Raw genomic sequence first — 19,782 nt, forward strand, 5'->3', positions numbered from 1 at the left:
TATAGTTGGAGAGATTTCAGTCTGGACCAAAGTGGTGGACTGACTGACCAATCAACATTAATATCCATATAGAGCCATGCTGCTAACATGGCTAAAAATGATCAGGAGATTATAACAACTTGTTTAAGTTAAACAGATGTAACATTTTATTATATTCATCATGCTGTAGGGGTATTTGTAACTAATGCCATTGTGCATTGAAAATGTGGTGACGACTGGATTTTAAAAATGTGAATTTGACTTAAAATGAGACATAATTCCTCCTTTTTTATATTTGATTGCTTAAAGATCCCCTTCAGACATGTTGTACAATATACAGTATAAAGATACTCCACTTTGAATGATCATTTGTGTATGATATGTATTTTTTTCTACAAAAAACTTCAATTAAATAGTTAAACATTCTCAAAATGACATACTACTCCTTCCTCCTCATGAAGAAACCCAGTATCTATGACTATTATTGAAATACATTCCTGTATGAAGTTGCAGCTGTAGACTTCTCATAAAATGTGGGAGGCTGACTTGATCTCAGGATATTATTTGCTTTTATCTGCAAGAGTGTCACTGAATTCACAGAATTCAGGCTCACAGCAGGAGCAGATGGAGGTAACTCACTCACACTGTACATGATTGAATGTACATGTTTAGTGTATATAAAATGTAATAAACCGTCACAGATTTCAGTAAAGCAAAGTATTTGCTCTGAACAGCTCTAAAAATGCTTGTAAAAAAAGCTGTAATTTAAGAGAACATCAGATTGAATCATGTAATGTTAAATATGTGTTTTTAGATCATTCTGTTAACCCAGAAGTTGTGGAAACCTGGCTGGATAAATATTTGAATCAGGAGACTGACCTCTGATCACACCAGTCCGGGAAATCATTTTGAAATTTGGACTCTAAATAATAAAATTGATTTTTGTAAAGAGATGTAAATCAAATGATCTGAGGTTATCTGGTAGATAGGGACAAATGAATCATTGTCACAGGCCTTTCCCAAGTTAACTAGTTTGATAGTTGACTCATGTGGAATTAATACAATAGCCTGAATTAAAAAACAACCTTGCTGCTCCTTGAAGTTAATGAATTAATTTAATGGACAGTATCATCTGAGGTCAAAAAGCAATGCTCAACACAAAACTATAAAATAATGTTTGTTTCGAGCCTCATTTAAACAGGATACTTTTGCAAAAGTGACTGATCTGAATCTGGAGTGATCCAAACGTTTTCCTTCTCATAATAAGTAAAGTAATTCTAACAAACATGCTTTTATGAGGGGATTTCTGTCTGCGTAAGAAGAAGAAAAAAGACTAACTTAGAGTGTATGTATGTTTTTTCTCCTCTTCTGTAGGTGTGAGCATGAAGCCTGTTTGCCCTTTTTTTTCTTTTGGCTCCAGAGCAACAGGAGTGTTTACTCCACAAATGTTTTGGTGAAACGCTCTCAGCAATAATTAACTGATTCTGATCTGTACTCGGCTCTCTACTTTGTCGTGGGATGATTTCATTGCTGACAAAATGTGCATCAGATATCTTGGATTTGTTCTTCTGATTTGGTTTCCTGCAGCGCTTCATGGTGAGAAAATTGAATACTTCCACATACAACCATTTGAATTTGTTGAAAACAAATATTGTCACTGTCGAGTAATCGTGCTTATTATTTTATTTCAGCGCAAAGTGCAACACAGTCGTGTAGTGCTCCCAGACTGGATGGTGGTTTCTTTGCCCCAAAGCAAGAGACCTATTCTCATGGAACAAAGCTGACCTATACCTGCAATGATGGACGTAAACCAGCAGTGGAGGGTTGGTGGGCAACAAGCACATGTCTAAATGGCACATGGTCTCATGAACCACAATGTATAGGTAAGTGTTCCATAAGTATCTCTACTGAGTTGTCTGTAGGTGCTTTGAAACCTTCAATCTCAAGGTGGTCGTGAAATACTGTGTATGCTGCAAAGGAATAATGTCTTCAATTATCTCAATACATAATAAAGTAAAATTGCAAATGAAAAATGTGTTGCTCCACCTGTAACAAATAAATGTCTTCCAGGAGCAACCACCTGCTTCATATCGTTTAAAGAGCAAGTCATTTATAAAGACATTTATTGTTATTTTAAACCTGGGACCCCAAAAGTGGTCACGAGATGAATCAAAGAGGTCACCAGTAGGAAATAAGAAAACAAAAACTAAATTCTGTTACACAAAGTTTTGTTTATTTTGTATCTAATCATTGCTTCTTTACTGAGAAACTATGTATAGTTTAACATCTTTATGCCTTGAAAAATAATTCAAATGAAACTGAGAAGGAAGCATCACTCTTAAATCGAACTATTCACAACTTGAAACCTGTGATATGGACACAAGTAGATAATTTACTTTGTCTTTAGAAAGTGTCATCATTTCATAAAAGTCGTTCTGTAAAGTATGAAAATGTTGACTGTAGTTTTGTTCTTTTTTCCTCAGATGAAAAAGCCTGTATGCCACCAACTATCCCCAATGCTATATACACTGTAAACACAAATGGTTGGTATGAGGAGAGACACATAATCAGGATAAAATGTAATGAAGGATATGAACACAAAGACAGGGACGCCACAGCTGAATGTGTAAATGGAGCATGGACCTCTGTGCCGATCTGTGAGAGTAAGTCTGTCAGATGTTGATGTTCTAAACCAGCAAAGCTGTAATACGAATACACGTAACTCTCACTTTTAATTCTCACCAGCTACACCAATCAAGCCAACCACTCATCTTTTATCTCTTCTTTTTATGATAAATGTGCTTATATTTACAGAGAGTATCCGTGCATGCAGTGAGCCCCCTAAAGTCCCCCATGCCGTCATCATTCATCAGAAATACCAGGAGGTGTTTCCTGCAGGTACAGCAGTGCAGTATGAATGTGAAGATGGGTATACTGTAGAGGGAGCAGACACCAAAAAGTCCATCTATTGCATTGCTGGAAACTGGACTGAAGGCCCAACGTGCAGTAAGTGGACAATGCGCTGAGCTATGACGTGATTATAAATACTTTTTATTGAACGCAAAGGAGACAATTGATCACTAAACCCAGTCCCTGAACAGCGATTGTCCAACCATAGTGTAGAAACCATAAGACATGGCAGGCCTGTCAAGCTTTGGATTTTAATAAAAAGATTGACACTCAGTATCTAAAGAATTTGGAGGGTGATGTTTTTTTCTAACCAACTATCCAATACCAAAAATGCAAAGCAAAAGTGTAAGGAAGTGATTAAACTGTGTCTGTGACTACTGTGCATATGTCACAGACGTTAACATGCCAGTTTAGCTTAAGTTTAACATTGATGTTCACTAAAAACAGGGAGACATCTTAACAAATATGTTCAATATACTTGTATAACAGGGTAGGAATACAGGCCAGTGTCAAGTTAAAGTCTGTTTCAAATAAAGATCTCTCTGCTGGTAAATTGTTTAGAAGTTACTCTGAATCAGGAAGAAACGCCAAAGAACATCCCAAAGTGATACAGTACTAACTGGTGTGTCTTTATCTTACAGGATCGTCTACCTCCTCTGGCTCCAATGAGAGGATCCATTTCACAACAAGCAAGTCATTCAGATTCATTGCTCTTTTTACATGACTTGGTTTATGTGTCTAACATCAACACTTTATAATAACCATCATTTATATATGGTACATTTATAGTTAATTGAACATAGTTAATAGTGATTTTACTGTTAACAAACAATGAAATGATAATTAATAATGTTTACTAATTCTTAGTAGTGCTATAATTTCTGTTTCTGTTTATCATTAGTTTGTGTAATGTGAAATAATTAGTTTATAAATTATTTTTTATATATATATATGTGTGTGTATATATGTGTATATATATGTATATATGTATATATACGTATATGTGTGTGTGTGTGTGTGTGTGTGTGTGTGTGTGTGTGTGTGTGTGCGTGTGTGTGTGCGTGTGTGTGCGTGTGTGTGTGTGTGTGTGTGTGTGTGTGTGTGTGTGTGTGTGTGTGCGCGTGTGTGTGTTATATGTATATACATAATTTATCACTCTATTTTTCAATTCACATACATTTCCATCACTTCCCTTTTCTTCAATTCTTTTTTGTTACTTCCACTCTTGAGGCTTCTTTAAATGATAAATGGCAATTTTGTGTTGTAAATTATGAATGATGAATGTAAGATGGTGAAAATGATGAAACATGACTCTGTTTTCTTTATATCACAACTGTTTTAGTCAAATCGACTATAAATTAATCAAATCACTTGATGATTTATCACTCCATTTTTCATTTCAAATTTTGGTTACTTCCACCCCTCATACAGATGCCCTGTGTTTCTTTTTACATTTACTGTTACTCACCAAAGTTAACTACATGTGTATTCTTGAAGCCTAACAAATGTTTTGAATGCGTTTCCTTCCTCATAAATCATTTGCAAAGCTGATTTTTCCTAAACGTTTGAAATCAAAACTGTTCATTTGACAACTTCTTCATTGCCTTTGTTAGCTTGTTATTGTTCTGTTGCCCCCAAATGGTAAAAACAATTAAAACAGGTTTAAGTAATTGGCTGGCAGTGGGACACAACCTGCAGGTGGACGTAGGTTCTTGATTTAGATTAAATGTGAATTAGTATATCCATTTATCTAATCTCACTAGAATATGTATACACTGTATATGTAAAGTCTTTATTTTCCACTTAGGCATCAGACCGGGTACTGGAGATGGTGGATCTGCAGGTGGGGGCCCCACTACATCTACTGGTAGAGGGACGCAACCTGTGGGTGGAGGTAGGTTATGATTTGTATGAGATGAAGACTATCATTTCTTAAATGTCAAATACAATTAAATTTCCTCTTCTGTATCATCAAATTCTGAAGGAAATAAATAAAAACAACATCCCAGTGAGATACTGAGTGGTGTGTCCACTGTATTTTACAGGATCTTCTAACAGCTCTGGGTCGAATGAGATGGAGACTGAACATCAAATCACAACAAGTAAATAAGTACATTAATAACTCCTTTTACATAATATATAATTAACTTTATTTATACAGCATGTTTCAAAACAAAATTACAGTGGTTAACATGGTTGAACCAAGATTAAAACATTTCAGGACTGCAATGTGACAGGTACATCACATGTACCGGATAATATCAGACAATTCAGGGTTATTTGGTCAAAAATGTATTTCATAACTTTCTGGCCAGTTAATTACAAAGATGAATCTACAGTCATTTATCAATAACCGTATTGAGTGATTTGGGGATAGATTAGGTTCATCAGCGAGGCTGCCAGTAAAAGGCTGAGGGAATCACAATGTGGGTTTTACAAACGAGTGGGTCCAGAGAGAGTGGTGTGTCAAAGCGATGGCACGTGGTCAGAAGTACCAACCTGCAAAGGTTAAAACAAGTCAATTCTAAAGAGTCCATCAAAGACTTTGACTGGAAAAAAAGTTACAAAAAATTGTTGTTGTTGTTTCTGTTATGCAGCTACCTTCTGCAGTGTGAACACTGATGAATATCCTCAGTTAATTCCTGGTGGAGTTAAATATATAAAAGATGGTGAGAAGGTGAGATTGGAGTGTGTGGAACTGGATCACTGGTGGACGCAACATTATTCTGTAGGCCGGTGCACTTTCGGAACACTGTCACTTTCCAGATGTAAGTATCACTTTAAACTCATTACATTTCATGCATTTTTTTCCTTAATCATTGTCAGCTAAGATACAGTGTGTGTGCTAACTATCTGATAGTTTTTCAGTTAGTCTGTGCGTTTCAATACCCATACTACCATACTATTTATTTAGTACGCTAGAAAAAGATTTAGTATGTCCGCATTGTATGCATACTACATGCAACAGTATGCACTTTATAAGGGCAGCTGCAGTATATACTAAAGATACAAATAAAAAGTATGCAATTTGGAATGAAGCCTTCATAGTCTTTATGCTAAGCTAAGCTAACCCCCTACTAGCTACATATTTAGCATACAGACATGGAGTGGTAACGGTCTTCTCATCTAACACTCAAAATCAAGACTATTCCTTTAAAAAGAGTACTTCACTGATTTAGCATTGTAGTCTGCTCATTTAACACTATCAGACTCACTGTCAAAACTGGCTGCCTATATTACCCAGAATGCAACTCAGCCCCCGACTGTTAGATCAGTCATTCCAATGTGTTATTATGCTTGTAGTGTCTTATGTAGCCTGGTGCATCAAGCGGAGATGAGGAGCGGGCTACAGCTCACTTCTTTCTTACTCCACAGCAACAGATTTCTTTCAGCTTCAGACTTGTAGTTTTTAGCCCCAACTGACACTGACTCGTGTGACATCACTTGAGGCAACATTTCAGCTTTCACACAGAGATAAACAAAACATTCATTTTGGACCCGCCAGATTTTTTTAAATGATTAATTCACAATCATAATATTATATAGAGGAGAAGCCATACTTTTATTCAGTATCTTCCTTTTTATTTTGTTTTATTTAATATTCATCTACATAAAAATGTTATCAATAACACCTTTAAGTTGTTGGCCGTTGACAATAGTTTTTTGTTTACTTTTTTGCACCAAAGAAAAATAAGTGGAAGGAAGCCAATCCTGTTTTTTTACACATTACATGCATATGCTTCTGTGACATGCACTATGATTTTAAAAGCCTGCAGACATTTAGTATATCAGACAGACTTCACCTCCCTATGAGGAGTCAACAAGCTGCTCCACATATTCACTGCTGTGCTTCTGTGGGATTGTTTTCAGGTTGTGACTGGCTTGACCTAAAGAGGGTGAGTGTTATTCCTGAATTTACACACAGTATTTACGCTGATGTCTCACATGAAGCACTACGACTGTTTATTAATTTCTTATTTACATTTACGATTATGCATTTATGTTTTTCTTTGTTTCTATTATATTTTACTATGTTGTTTTTGATTGTAAAACCATTGTCTTGTAACCAGAATATTTGCTGAGGCTCTATCACCAAGGCGGAGATACTGTCGCCTCAAGATTTTGCTCACCACCGACATAAAACTTTTGAGACAACCAAGTTATGAATATGCTGTCACACACTGTGTTGGGCTTTTCATATTGATCTGTGAATGCCTATAATGCAGAAGCAAATTGGTCTGTGTGTTTTTAAAGCTCCAAAAATACCTCAACAAATACAGTGTATATTTGATGGACAGGCCCCAATAAAGTCTTCAACTTGGATTTCAACCCTACATTGAGTCTGCAGAGTTTTTGTGTCAAAATTACCCCAAATTCATCCATCTATTATCCATACCCACGCTGTGGCTGGAGGCTCTCCCAGGTGGATTCATCCTGGACAGGCTGCCAGTCTGTCATACGGTTAATAACTTACAAACATCAAAACTTTCAAATATCTTTTTATTCACAAAAAAATGTGAAGGTGAACAATTTGCAATTTAACTGTTCAACAATTAATTGTGAAAAAATGTCTGTAACTGGCACTCATTGGTTACTAAAACAGATTATCTGTTTTAAAGTGTTTATTTCATTTTTTAAATCACATTTTATGTGTTTTAACGTCTGTATTTAAAATAAGGTTCTTGCACACATACATAAGTACATCGACCTGTAATCATTGTGCTCATATGTACGCCACATAACCGTGCATCACATAATTACAAACGCAAAACTGTTGAGTGACATGTTGTTAGTATTACAACACATTTTAAGGCCACAGTTTAAGTTTACTCAGCATTACAAGTACACCTATGGATATTTATCTATTTGGTAAGCCAATTATTTTTTACAAATAGTGACAGTTTATTATTTAATACCCTGTTAAAAGTTAATAGTTCCTCTTATATTGGTCAAATATCATATATTAGTAAAAAGACCAGGATACAAAAAGACCAGGAGTCGCTGGATAAATGCTGGAGTCATCATGCTACAGTAGCCAATGGCTACTGAGCTGAGTCCATGGGTCAAGGATCATGTGACTGAGTTCATGTGGTCTCTTGCCACCATCTTGAATGGTGAGTCCCAACATTTGTGCGTGGAACATAGCTAAGTTAGCTAGCTAGTGTTGGTCACGTATATCGTGCGAGACGAGAGATGTAGTTGATTGAGCGGTTTCACACAAAACGAAAAGATACTGCGACAAACCTATGACAAACTGTGACTTTCTTGACTTGCAAAATTATGTTTTAAATTGACAAACATCATATGTGTCATTCATGGCGCAATTCAAACGGGATCAAATAAATATGTATGTCTCTCCGTTGACTACCGTTCATATCCACTGGAAGGGGCGTGACGTAGGCTCTCTATAGGTAAACACATAGTTAAGGAGTCTACAGCCATCCTAGCGGCTCTGACGTTAGCATTTAGACACAGCTGCTTTGAGCTTCATGCTAACATGTTGACAATGGCAATGGCTCACATGGTCAATAGCAGTAAACACAGAGTACAGTAAGTCTATAAAAGTTAAAGGTGCTAAATGCGAGATTAGGAGCATTTCTATTGCCTCCGCACGGCTCTCAACATGGCGACGGCTGAGCCGGAGGCTTGCAGCTTATGGTGCTAACAGTTATGTCAGGTACTCCTGTATATCTTTACATAGTAAATCGTTGTTTGCTGCTATATTAATGCTGTGGATATCGTATAGAAAACTTTTAAGTTTAAAAAAACGTAAAACTTTATTTTAATCGTCACATACATAGCCTACAGGTACATGACATTTGACCTCTGCATTTAACCCATCCTAAGCATGTTAGGAGCAGTGGGCTGCTGTAAATCGCCCGGGAAGCAACTTGGGGTTCAGCGTCTGGCTCAAGGACACATTGACATGTAGACAGTATAGGAGCCGGGGATTGAACCACCAACCTTGTGATTAAAGGACGACCCGCTCTACCCCCTGGGCCATGGTGTCATAAGTTTTGCAGGTATTTAGTTATACACCAAATTATAGGACAAATTTAATGATCCTAGGCTTACTAGTTACAACAATTCATCATATAGTTGTAGAGAGATTTCAGTCTGGACCAAAGTGGTGGCTGACTGACCAATCAACATTAATATCCACACAGAGCAATGCTGCTAACATGGCTAAAAATTATCATTACAGGAGATTATAACAACTTGTATAAGTTAAACAGCTGTAACATTTTATTATATTTATCATGCTGTAGGGGTATTTGTAATTAATGCCATTGTGCATTGAAAATATGGTGACGACTGGATTTAAAAAATGTGAATTTGACTTAAAATGAGACATAATTTCAGATCACATCAGATCAGATAACATACAGTGTTGTGTCTGCAAGCTGATTTTCACAGTCCTCCGTCATCAGAGCAAGAAAATTAAAGCCACAAAGGTTTAAATATTAGTGAAATCATCATATAAAGGGAAAATAATGTTTTTTTTTCCCCCATTTGTTACGCAATCTGCACTTTAGAGTGTTGGACTGTGTAATTAGTTGTTTGCTTGCATTGCACCAAAGAAAAGAAAGAACTGGGGAGAGCATAACTAACTATCAACAAGCTGATTCACTAAAACCTTTTACACCATGTATGATTGTTTTAGGCAGAAAAAGGAACACACATTTCGTTTATTTCACCTCCACGTGGAATAAATAAGCAGCTCCACATACTGTATATATTAACTGCTGTGCTTCTATGTGACTGTTTTCAGGTTGTAACTGGTGGGAACTAAAGATGGTGAGTGTTACTCCTGAATCTACTTTGCAAAGAAACACACATACTGATGTTCTCTTCTATCTTGAAGGGTCTCATAAGTGTCACAAGCACTATTACAACTTAATTAATTTGTATTTGAGCCTATGATTAATCATTTATTCATATCTATCTTGCCTTGTAATTAAATGTAGCTTACTAAATTTCACATCTCTTTCTAAAGTCTGTCCTTTGCCCTGACCGTGTTTTGTGATTTCATAATGCTGATCACAGCAGTCCATGTAATCAATTTGAAATCTGTACTGTAAACAGTCTCATAGATTTTTGTAGAAAACATTGTCTGAGACATCAAGTGAATCATTTTGAGCTAAACCAAATTTACAAAGGTGAAATAACAAGAGCAGTGTTTTGTAGAAAGACAGCAAAGACAAAGACAGCATATGAAGCAACAGCTGTACGTAATATTGATCTGTGTACTTGGTTTACATTTGTAATCTCATTTGAACAAGACACTGCTGCAAAAATGTGACTGATCTGACTAGAGTACACAATTCCTGTTTGTAACTCAGCGTAATGTTTACTATTTCTTCACCTCTTAGCTTTTTGGGGAAATGCCCTCGACAATTATTAACCGGTCCAGATGGGCTCTTCGCTCTGCTTTGATTTGAAACCAGTTGTGATTTAAGTCCTGACAAAATGTACGTGGGAAGATATCTTGGATTTGTTCTCCTGGTTTGGTTTCCAGGAGCGCTGCATGGTAAGAACATTAAATTCTCTAACTTAGAAACATCTTAATTTGTTAAATATTTGCTTAATATTTACTTTTGTTTGTCGTTGTATTTCAGCACAAAATGCAAATGTGCCTTGTCGTGCTCCCAGACTGAATGGTGGTTATTTGGTCCCTGAACAAGGCACTTACCGTCATGAAACAAATCTCACTTATGCCTGTGATAACGGACGTAAACCAGCAGTGGAGGGTTGGTGGGCAACGACCACATGTTTAAATGGCACATGGTCTCATGAACCACAATGTATAGGTAAGTGTTCCATAAGTATCTCTACTGGGTTGTCTGGAGGGTGAAACCTTTTAAAGTTCAAGGTGGAATTCAAGGAATAATGTCTTACAAGATAAACTGAAAATAAATAATGACATCAGATAGCATGGAAATGGCATTTTACAGTTCTGCATGATGTTTTGGGTGCAACACTTTCAAAAAGGCCTATAAGTCCAGTGTCTAAATGTAAAAAAAAAAAACTGAAATAAGATGCCGACACAGAATTAAAGTGTTATATTATCTACAAACGTATGAAGTACATTCACTATACTTTTGAATCTTTGTAAAAATGCAAATGAAATGTGTTGCTCCACCTGTAACAAATGCTTTATATGTTCAAATATTGAATGTCTTTCAGGAGCAACCACCTGCTTCATATCGTTTAAAGAGCGAGTCATTTATAATGACATTTATTGGTATTTCAAACCTGGGACCCCACAAGTGGTAACGAGATGAATCAAAGAGTTTGCCAGTAGGAAATAAGAACAAATCTGTTATACAAACAGCCTCTAATCTTTGCTTCTTGAAACTATGTATAGTTTAAAATCTTTAAGCCTCGAAAAATTATTCAAATGAAACTGAGAAGGAAGCATCACTCTTAAATTGAACTATTCACAACTTGAAACCTGTGATATGGACACAAGTAGATAATTTACTTTGTCTTCAGAAAGTGTCATCATTTCATAAAAGTCGTTCTGTAAAGTATGAAAATGCTGACTGTAGTTTTGTTCTTTTTTCCTCAGATGAAAAAGCCTGTATGCCACCAACTATCCCCAATGGTATATACACTGTAAACACAAATGGTTGGTATGAGGAGAGAGACAAAATCTGGATAACATGTAATGAAGGATATAAACACAAAAACAGGGACGCCACAGCTGAATGTGTAAATGGAACATGGACCTCTGTGCCGATATGTGAGAGTAAGTCTGTCGGATGTGTTACTCAGTGACCAAAATCATATCAGTGTCAAAATCTTAATCCCATGTCACCAACTACCGTTTCCTGTTGTTATCTATGCTTATTTACAGAGAGTATCCATGCATGTGGTGAGCCCCCTCAAATCCCCCATGCCATCATCATTGATCAGGAATACCAGGAGGTGTTTCCTGGAGATACAGAAGTGCAGTATGAATGTGAAGATGGGTATACTGTAGAGGGAGCAGACACCAAAAAGTCCATCTATTGCATCGCTGGAAACTGGACTGAAGGCCCAAAGTGCAGTAAGTGGACAATGTGCTGAGATATGACGGGATAAATTTATGAATTTGTGACTAATCAATGTTTTTGTATCAACAGTGGATCACATGACGCATGAAAGAACGTTGCCAAGGAACATTAAGAGTCATTTCTAGGAGACATAGATTGTGTTATTCTTAAAGCTGCTATAATCAATATTTCTATATTAACAATGGATCAAATGTGAATTTATGAAAGGTGTCACTCGTAGTTACAAAAGATAATATTAAGATAATTATCACCCGACTCTGCAGTTTCCCTCATTTCTACAGAGATTTATAGTGAGATTTATAAAGCGTCTTTGAGGTCCTGAAAAGCGCTATATAAGTTGAATTTATTATTATCATTATTATTATTATTATTATTATTATTATTATTATTATTATTATTATTATTATTATTATTGTTGTTATTATTATTATAGCAACTTTACACAACTTAAAGATGTATGAGGGGTGGAAAAAAATGAATCGATAAAACTGGAGGTGGTAAAAATGTGTGTGAAATGAAAAATAGTTACATTCATCTGAGAATCTGAGATTTCGAGAATAAAATCATAATATTATGAGAAAAAAACTCGGAATTTAATGAGAATAAAGCCATACTATTTCAAGAAAAAAAAGTTGTAATATTACGAGAATAAAGTCATAACTTTATGAGAAAAAAAGTAATTTCCTCCTTCACAAAAGAGTAGTTTACCCATCAGGTCCGTGTGGTTCTTTCTTCGGAATAAATGCAGTTTCTTGCACAATCTTTTCAAGGTCCTTTCAAGGTTATTTGTAAAACCTATACTAAAGTATAACATTACAAGATGCTCCACGTTCCTCATTTTCACACAATGCTCGATTTCCCCTCTAAAATAACACGTAAAATTACTACTTTATAATATTATGACTTTATTCTCATAATACTACGACTTTTTTTCTCGTAAACGCCTGAATTTATTCTTATAATATCATGACTTTTTTCCCGTAAACTTTGGACTTTATTCTTATAATATAACGACTTTTTTCTCATAAACTTCAGACTTTATTCTCATAATATTATGACTTTTTTTCTCGTAAAATTATGACTTTATTCTCATAATATTACGACTTTTTTTCTCGTAAACCTATGACTTTATTCTTGTAATATTATGACTTTATTCTTGTAATAATATGACTTTATTCTAGAAATCTCAGATGTATTTATTTTTTCTAAATGTGGCCCTAATCTCACTTGGCAACTTCTTCATTGCCTTTGTTAGCTTGTTGTTGTTCTGCTGCCCCCAAGTGGTAAAAACAATTAAAACAGGTTTAAGTAATTGACTGAATATATTGTATGTATTTGCAATGCTTTTCCCCCCTCAGGCAGAGGAACCAGACCAGGTACTGGACATGGTGGTTCTGGAGTGGGGGGAGCAGGTGGGGGGTCCACTACGTCAACTGGCAGTGGGACACAACCTGCAGGTGTATAGTATATCCATTTATCTAATCTCACTATAGAATATGTATACACTGTATATCTAAAGTCTTTTATTACCACTTAGGCAGCAGACCGGGTACTGGAGATGGTGGATCTGCAGGTGGGGGACACACTACATCTACTGGTAGTGGGACACAACCTGTGGGTGGAGGTAGGTTATGATTTAGATTAAATATTAATTAGTATATCCATTTATCTAATCTCACTAGAATATGTATACACTGTATATGTAAAGTCTTTATTTTCCACTTAGGCATCAGACCGGGTACTGGAGATGGTGGATCTGCAGGTGGGGGACACACTACATCTACTGGTAGTGGGACACCACCTGTGGGTGGAGGTAGGTTATGATTTGTATGAGATGAAGACTATCATTTCTTAAATGTCAAATACAAATAAAATGTCCTCTTCTGTATCATCAAATTCTGAAGGAAATAAATAAAAACAACACCCCAGTGCGATACTGAGTGGTGTGTCCACTGTATTTTACAGGATCTTCTAGCAGCTCTGGGTTGAATGAGATGGAGACTGAACATCAAATCACAACAAGTAAATAAGTACATTAATTACTCCTTTTACATAATATATAATTAACTTTATTTATACAGCATGTTTCAAAACAAAATTACAGTGGTTAACATGGTTGAACCAAGATTAAAACATTTCAGGACTGCAATGTGACAGGTACATCACATGTACCGGATAATATCAGACAATTCAGGGTTATTTGGTCAAAAATGTATTTCATAACTTTCTGGCCAGTTAATTACAAAGATGAATCTACAGTCATTTATCAATAACTGTATTGAGTGATTTGGGGATAGATTAGGTTCATCAGAGAGGCAGCCAGTAAAAGGCTGAGGAAATCACAATGTGGGTTGAAATTTGGACAGCTTGAAATATTTATTTCCAAAAAACTTTTTTAATTTTTTCTATTTCAGTCAGAAACTGTGGAAACCAACCCGTAGTTCCTAATGGTGATGTCGTGGGAAATAATCTAAGGTTTTTGAGGTACCAATGCGCTAATTTTTACAAACGAGTGGGTCCAGAGGACGTGGTGTGTTACAGCGATGGCACGTGGTCAAAAGTACCAACCTGCAGAGGTAAAAACAAGTCAATTCTAAAGAGTCCATCAAAGAGTTTGACTGGGGAAAAAAAGTTAACATTTTTTGTTGTTGTTGTTGTTTCTGTTATGCAGCTGCCTTCTGCAGTGTGAACACTGATGGATATCCTCAGTTAATACCTGGTGGAGTTAAATATATAAAAGATGGTGAGAAGGTGAGATTGCAGTGTGTGGAACTGGATCACTGGTGGACGCAACATTATTCTGTAGTCCGGTGCACTTTTGGAACACTGTCACTTTCCAGATGTAAGTATCACTTTAAACTCATTACATTTCATGCATTTTTTTCCTTAATCATTGTCAGCTAAGATACAGTGTGTGTGCTAACTATCTGCCAGATAGTTTTTCAGTTAGTCTGTGCGTTCCAATATCCATACTACCATACTATTTATTTAGTACGCAAGAAAAATATTTAGTATGTCCGCATTGTATGCATACTACATGCAACAGTATGCACTTTATAAGGGCAGCTGCAGTATGTACTAAAGATACAAATAAAAAGTATGCAATTTGGAATGAAGCCTTCATAGTCTTTATGCAAAGCTAAGCAAACCCCCTACTAGCTACATATTTAGCATACAGACATGGAGTGGTATCGGTCTTCTCATCTAACACAAAAATTTCCCAAAATGTCAAGACTATTCCTTTAAAAAGAGTACTTCACTGATTTAGCATTGTAGTCAACTCATTTAACACTATCGGACTCACTGTCAAAACCGGCTGCCTACATTACCCAGAATGCAACTCAGCCGCCAACTGTTAAATCAGTCATTCCAATGTGTTATTATGCTTCTAGTGGCTTATGTAGCTTGGCGCCTCAAACGGAGATGAGGAGCGGGCTACAGCTCACTTCTTTATAACTCCACAGCAACAGATTTCTTTCAGTTTCAGACTCGTAGTTTTTAGCCCCAACCGACGCTGACTCGTGTGACATCACTTGAGGCAACATTTCAGCTTTCACACAGAGATAAACAAAACATTAATTTTGGACCCGCCAGATTTAAAAAAAATGATTAATTCACAATCATAATATTTTTTTGAGGAGAAGCCATACTTTTTTTTGTTTTATATTTATCTACATAAAAATGTTATCAATAACACCTTTAAGTTGTTGGCCGTTGACAATAGTTTTTTGTTTACTTTTTTGCACCAAAGAAAAATAAGTGGAAGGAAGCCAATCCTGTTTTTTTACACATTACATGCATATGCTTCTGTGACATGCACTATGATTTTAAAAGCCTGCAGACATTTAGTAAATCAGACAGACTTCACCTCCCTATGAGGAGTCAACAAGCTGCTCCACATATTAACCGCTGTGCTTCTGTGGGATTGTTTTCAGGTTGTGACTGGCTTGACCTAAAGAGGGTGAGTATTTACGCTGATGTCTCACATGAAGCACTACGACTGTTTATTAATTTCTTATTTACATATACGACTATGCATTTATGTTTTTCTTTGTTTCTATTATATTTTACTATGTTGTTTTTGATTGTAAAACCTTTGTCTTGTAACCAGAATATTTGCTGAGGCTCTATCACCAAGGCGGAGATACTGTCACCTTTGGATTTTGCTCGACACCGACTTAAAACTTTTGAGACAACCAAGTTATGAATATGCTGTCACACACTGTGATGGGCTTTTCATATTGATCTGTGAATGCCTACAATGCAGAAGCAAATTGGTCTGTGTGTTTTTAAAGCTCCAAAAATACCTCAACAAATACAGTGTATATTTGATGGACAGGCCCCAATAAAGTCTTCAACTTGGATTTCAACTCTACATTGAGTCTGCAGAGTTTTTGTGTCAAAATGACCCCAAATTCATCCATCTATTATCCATACCCACTTTTCCTGTTTGGGGTCAAGTGGCTGCAGGCTCTCCCAGGTGGGGTTCACCTGTACAGGCTGCCAGTCTGTCATAACTCACAAACATCAATACTTTCAAATCTCTTTTTATTCACAAATAAAAAGTTTAAGAGCAGCCACTGTTTCAAAATGTGAAAGTGAACAATTTGAAATTGAACTGTTCAACAATTAATTGTAAACAAATGTCTGTAACTGGCACTCCTTAGTTACTAAAACAGATTATCTGTTTTAAAGTGTTTATTTCATTTTTTAAATCACATTTTACGTGTTTTAACGTCTGTATTTAAAATAAGGTTCTTGCACACATACATAAGTACATCAACCTCTAATCATTGTGCTCATATGTACGCCACATAACCGTGCATCACAAAATTACAAATGCAAAACTTTACAAATAGTGACAGTTTATCATTTAATACCCTGTTAAAAGTTAATAGTTCTTCTTATATTGGTCATATATCACATATTGGTAAAAAGACCAGGAGTCGCTGGATAAAACACATCAGGTAAGATAACGTTTCATTTGTGTTGGGGACGCAGATATAAGCTGGTGTAGTTATTTGAAAATATTAAAGATAATTATCAATATTAATATTAATAAATTATCAATATATGTTAATAATAAGAGGGCACCAAATTACATTGGTACATAAACTCAAAAGACATTTAAATGGCTATCAAAAGTAAATGATAATTATCAAAATAATTATTAATTATATTGAATAATATGATTTAATTTATATTAAATCATCCTCAGGGCACCACTCACTGAATCAAAGAGAAAATGATAGCACATTAATGTAATCTCATAGATAAGTCTCATTAAATATACTAAACTATCAATTTGGAACTTTGATTAATAATTAAATTAATAACTATAACCAAAATAAATAGTAAAGGTTGAAGGATATTGGAGTTCTTGACACTGCAGAGGTTGGCATTATTCACTCTTGTACAACATTAAACAGACCAGCATGTATAATCCACAAACATTTATTTACAATGTGTGTGTGTGTGTGTGTGTGTGTGTGTGTGTGTGTGTGTGTGTGTGTGTGTGTGTGTGTGTGGTGTGAGAGAGAGAGAGAGAGAGAGAGAGAGAGAGAGTGAGAGAGAGAGAGAGAGAGAGAGAGAGAGAGAGAGAGAGAGAGAGAGAGAGAGAGAGAGAGCACTGTAAAACTACAAAGATGGCTGGATCAAAGATGGCCGCCAACATGTTACCACATGGCCTCTTTGTTCTTTGGAGCACATGTGCTCAGGAAGGACAAAGGGGGATGTGATGTGGAGGTAGAGATTATTTGAATGTGTATGTTTATGTTTAAAACTAATTCACAGTTTATGTAAAGTATGTTATCTATGTGTCTATGTCTATGTGAAGCATAAACTAAACACATCAGATGTGGCAAAGCCAGCTACCCAAATATATTAACTACAAATAATACCACAACAATCAAACTCAATGAATAGCATTAAACATATCACCAAGGGGGAGATACTGTCGCCTCTAGATTTTGCTCACCACCGACTTAAAACTTTTGAGACAACCAAGTTATGAATATGCTGTCACACACTGTGTTGGGCTTTTCATATTGATCTGTGAATGCCTATAATGCAGGAGCAATTGGTCTGTGTGTTTTTAAAGCTCCAAAAATACCTCAACAAATACAGTGTATATTTGTTGGACAGGCCCCAATAAAGTCTTCAACTTGAATTACAACTCTACATTGAGTCTACAGAGTTTTTGTGTCAAAATTACCCCAAATTCATCCATCTATTATCCATACCCACGCTGTGGCTAGAGGCTCTCCCAGGTGGATTTATCCTTGACAGGCTGCCAGTCAGTTAATAACTCACAAACATCAATACTTTCAAATCTATAATACAGGTACATTCCAAAAATCAAAGTTGAATAGTCTTGCTCAGCCGTGTGCAATTGCTAATGCTAAAGTAAGCCCAGTACGTTACCAATCCATGGAGGAGAAGGTTGCAATTCCAAGTTGGAGGAGTTGGAGAAAGCAGGCTGGAGAAAGTGGTTCCAGGGTTAAAATCTTTGTCCTTGCTCTGCATAAATCCAGTTGTGCAGTTTGGAGGGAACTTGGTCCAGTCCTGTTTCTGCAGCTTGGTGCTGTCTTCCTAACTCTTGTTGCTTGAAGTTAGCTGGTCAAAGGGCAGGCTCTTGCGTCTTCTGCTTAGAAATTCCTTGTGTGTGTATATGTCTGTTTGCTAACAAGACATATCCAGAGCAGAGCTGCTTCTACAGCTTCTTGTCCGGAGGGAGAGCAGCAGCTAACCGCCTGCAGGTCAGCAGGGGGTTGAAGAGGAGAAGAGGAAGCCCAGGGGAAAAACTGTCCTTTGGTTTTGTCCTGGTTGAATTTCACAAGTATGTGTGAATGAGTCATCATGCTACAGTAGCCAATGGCTACTGAGCTGAGTCCATGGGTCAAGGATCATGTGACTGAGTTCATGTGGTCTCTTGCCACCATCTTGAATGGTGAGTCCCAACATTTTTGCGTGGAACATAGCTAAGTTAGCTAGCTAGTGTTGGTCACGTATATCATGCGAGACGAGAGATGTAGTTGATTGAGCGGTTTCACACAAAACTAAATGATACTACGACAAACCTATGACAAACTGTGACTTTCTTGACTTGCAGAATTATGTTTTAAATTGACAAACATCATATGTGTCACTCATGGCGCAATTCAAACGGGATCAAATAAATATGTATGTCTCTCCGTTGACTACCGTTCATATCCACTGGAAGGGGCGTGACGTAGGCTCTCTATAGGTAAACACATAGTTAAGGAGTCTACAGCCATCCTAGCGGCTCTGACGTTAGCATGTAGACACAGCTGCTTTGAGCTTCATGCTAACATGTTGACAATGGCAATGGCTCACATGGTCAATAGCAGTAAACACAGAGTACAGTAAGTCTATAAAAGTTAAAGGTGCTAAATGCGAGATTAGGAGCATTTCTATTGCCTCCACACGGCTCTCAACATGGCGACGGCTGAGCCGGAGGCTTGCAGCTTATGGTGCTAACAGTTATGTCAGGTACTCCTGTATATCTTTACATAGTAAATCGTTGTTTGCTGCTATATTAATGCTGTGGATATCGTATAGAAAACTTTTAGGTTTAAAAAAACGTAAAACTTTATTTTAATCGTCACATACATAGCCTACAGGTACATGACATTTGACCTCTGCATTTAACCCATCCTAAGCATGTTAGGAGCAGTGGGCTGCTGTAGATCGCCCGGGAAGCAACTTGGGGTTCAGCGTCTGGCTCAAGGACACATTGACATGTAGACAGTATAGGAGCCAGGGATTGAACCACCAACCTTGTGATTAAAGGACGACCCGCTCTACCCCCTGG

At 36.6% G+C, this 19,782-nt stretch overlaps 2 protein-coding genes across 4 annotated transcripts; both read left to right on the forward strand.

Moving 5' to 3' along the window:
* The first annotated feature begins 1,415 nt into the window (after positions 1–1,415).
* Positions 1,416–7,223, forward strand: LOC141776993 (coagulation factor XIII B chain-like). Its single transcript, XM_074650897.1, has 11 exons — positions 1,416–1,575; positions 1,671–1,862; positions 2,463–2,642; positions 2,794–2,985; positions 4,697–4,783; positions 4,935–4,991; positions 5,127–5,137; positions 5,267–5,396; positions 5,487–5,657; positions 6,760–6,785; positions 6,960–7,223. Exons 1-11 carry the CDS (start codon positions 1,518–1,520, stop codon positions 6,969–6,971), a joined length of 1,116 nt encoding a protein of 371 aa, XP_074506998.1. The 5' UTR covers positions 1,416–1,517; the 3' UTR covers positions 6,972–7,223.
* A 2,262-nt stretch (positions 7,224–9,485) lies between these two features.
* LOC141776838 (complement factor H-related protein 1-like) lies at positions 9,486–16,323 on the forward strand. Of its 3 annotated transcripts, XM_074650659.1 has the most exons (13): positions 9,493–9,687; positions 10,263–10,420; positions 10,509–10,700; positions 11,462–11,641; positions 11,750–11,941; positions 13,307–13,405; positions 13,486–13,572; positions 13,675–13,761; positions 13,914–13,970; positions 14,363–14,524; positions 14,620–14,790; positions 15,884–15,909; positions 16,060–16,323. In XM_074650659.1, exons 2-13 carry the CDS (start codon positions 10,360–10,362, stop codon positions 16,069–16,071), a joined length of 1,326 nt encoding a protein of 441 aa, XP_074506760.1. In that variant the 5' UTR covers positions 9,493–9,687; positions 10,263–10,359; the 3' UTR covers positions 16,072–16,323. The 3 variants fall into 3 exon arrangements, with proteins under 3 accessions (XP_074506762.1, XP_074506760.1, XP_074506761.1); XM_074650660.1 differs by lacking the exon at positions 13,675–13,761; XM_074650661.1 differs by lacking the exons at positions 13,307–13,405; positions 13,675–13,761 and having other exon boundaries at positions 9,486–9,687.
* Positions 16,324–19,782: the final 3,459 nt, after the last annotated feature.

Source organism: Sebastes fasciatus, chromosome 11, assembly GCF_043250625.1.
Source record: "Sebastes fasciatus isolate fSebFas1 chromosome 11, fSebFas1.pri, whole genome shotgun sequence".
NCBI lineage: Eukaryota > Metazoa > Chordata > Actinopteri > Perciformes > Sebastidae > Sebastes > Sebastes fasciatus.

Bases quoted from the DNA above. Each gene is read 5' to 3' on its own strand.
- LOC141776993 (XM_074650897.1), top strand. From the start codon at position 1,518: ATGTGCATCAGATATCTTGGATTTGTTCTTCTGATTTGGTTTCCTGCA. The intron at 4,784-4,934 runs GTAGGTTATGAT...TGTATTTTACAG, and splicing joins GACGCAACCTGTGGGTGGAG to GATCTTCTAACAGCTCTGGG. The intron at 5,397-5,486 runs GTTAAAACAAGT...TCTGTTATGCAG, and splicing joins AGAAGTACCAACCTGCAAAG to CTACCTTCTGCAGTGTGAAC.
- LOC141776838 (XM_074650659.1), top strand. From the start codon at position 10,360: ATGTACGTGGGAAGATATCTTGGATTTGTTCTCCTGGTTTGGTTTCCA. The intron at 10,421-10,508 runs GTAAGAACATTA...GTTGTATTTCAG, and splicing joins GTTTCCAGGAGCGCTGCATG to CACAAAATGCAAATGTGCCT. The intron at 13,406-13,485 runs GTGTATAGTATA...ATTACCACTTAG, and splicing joins CAGTGGGACACAACCTGCAG to GCAGCAGACCGGGTACTGGA.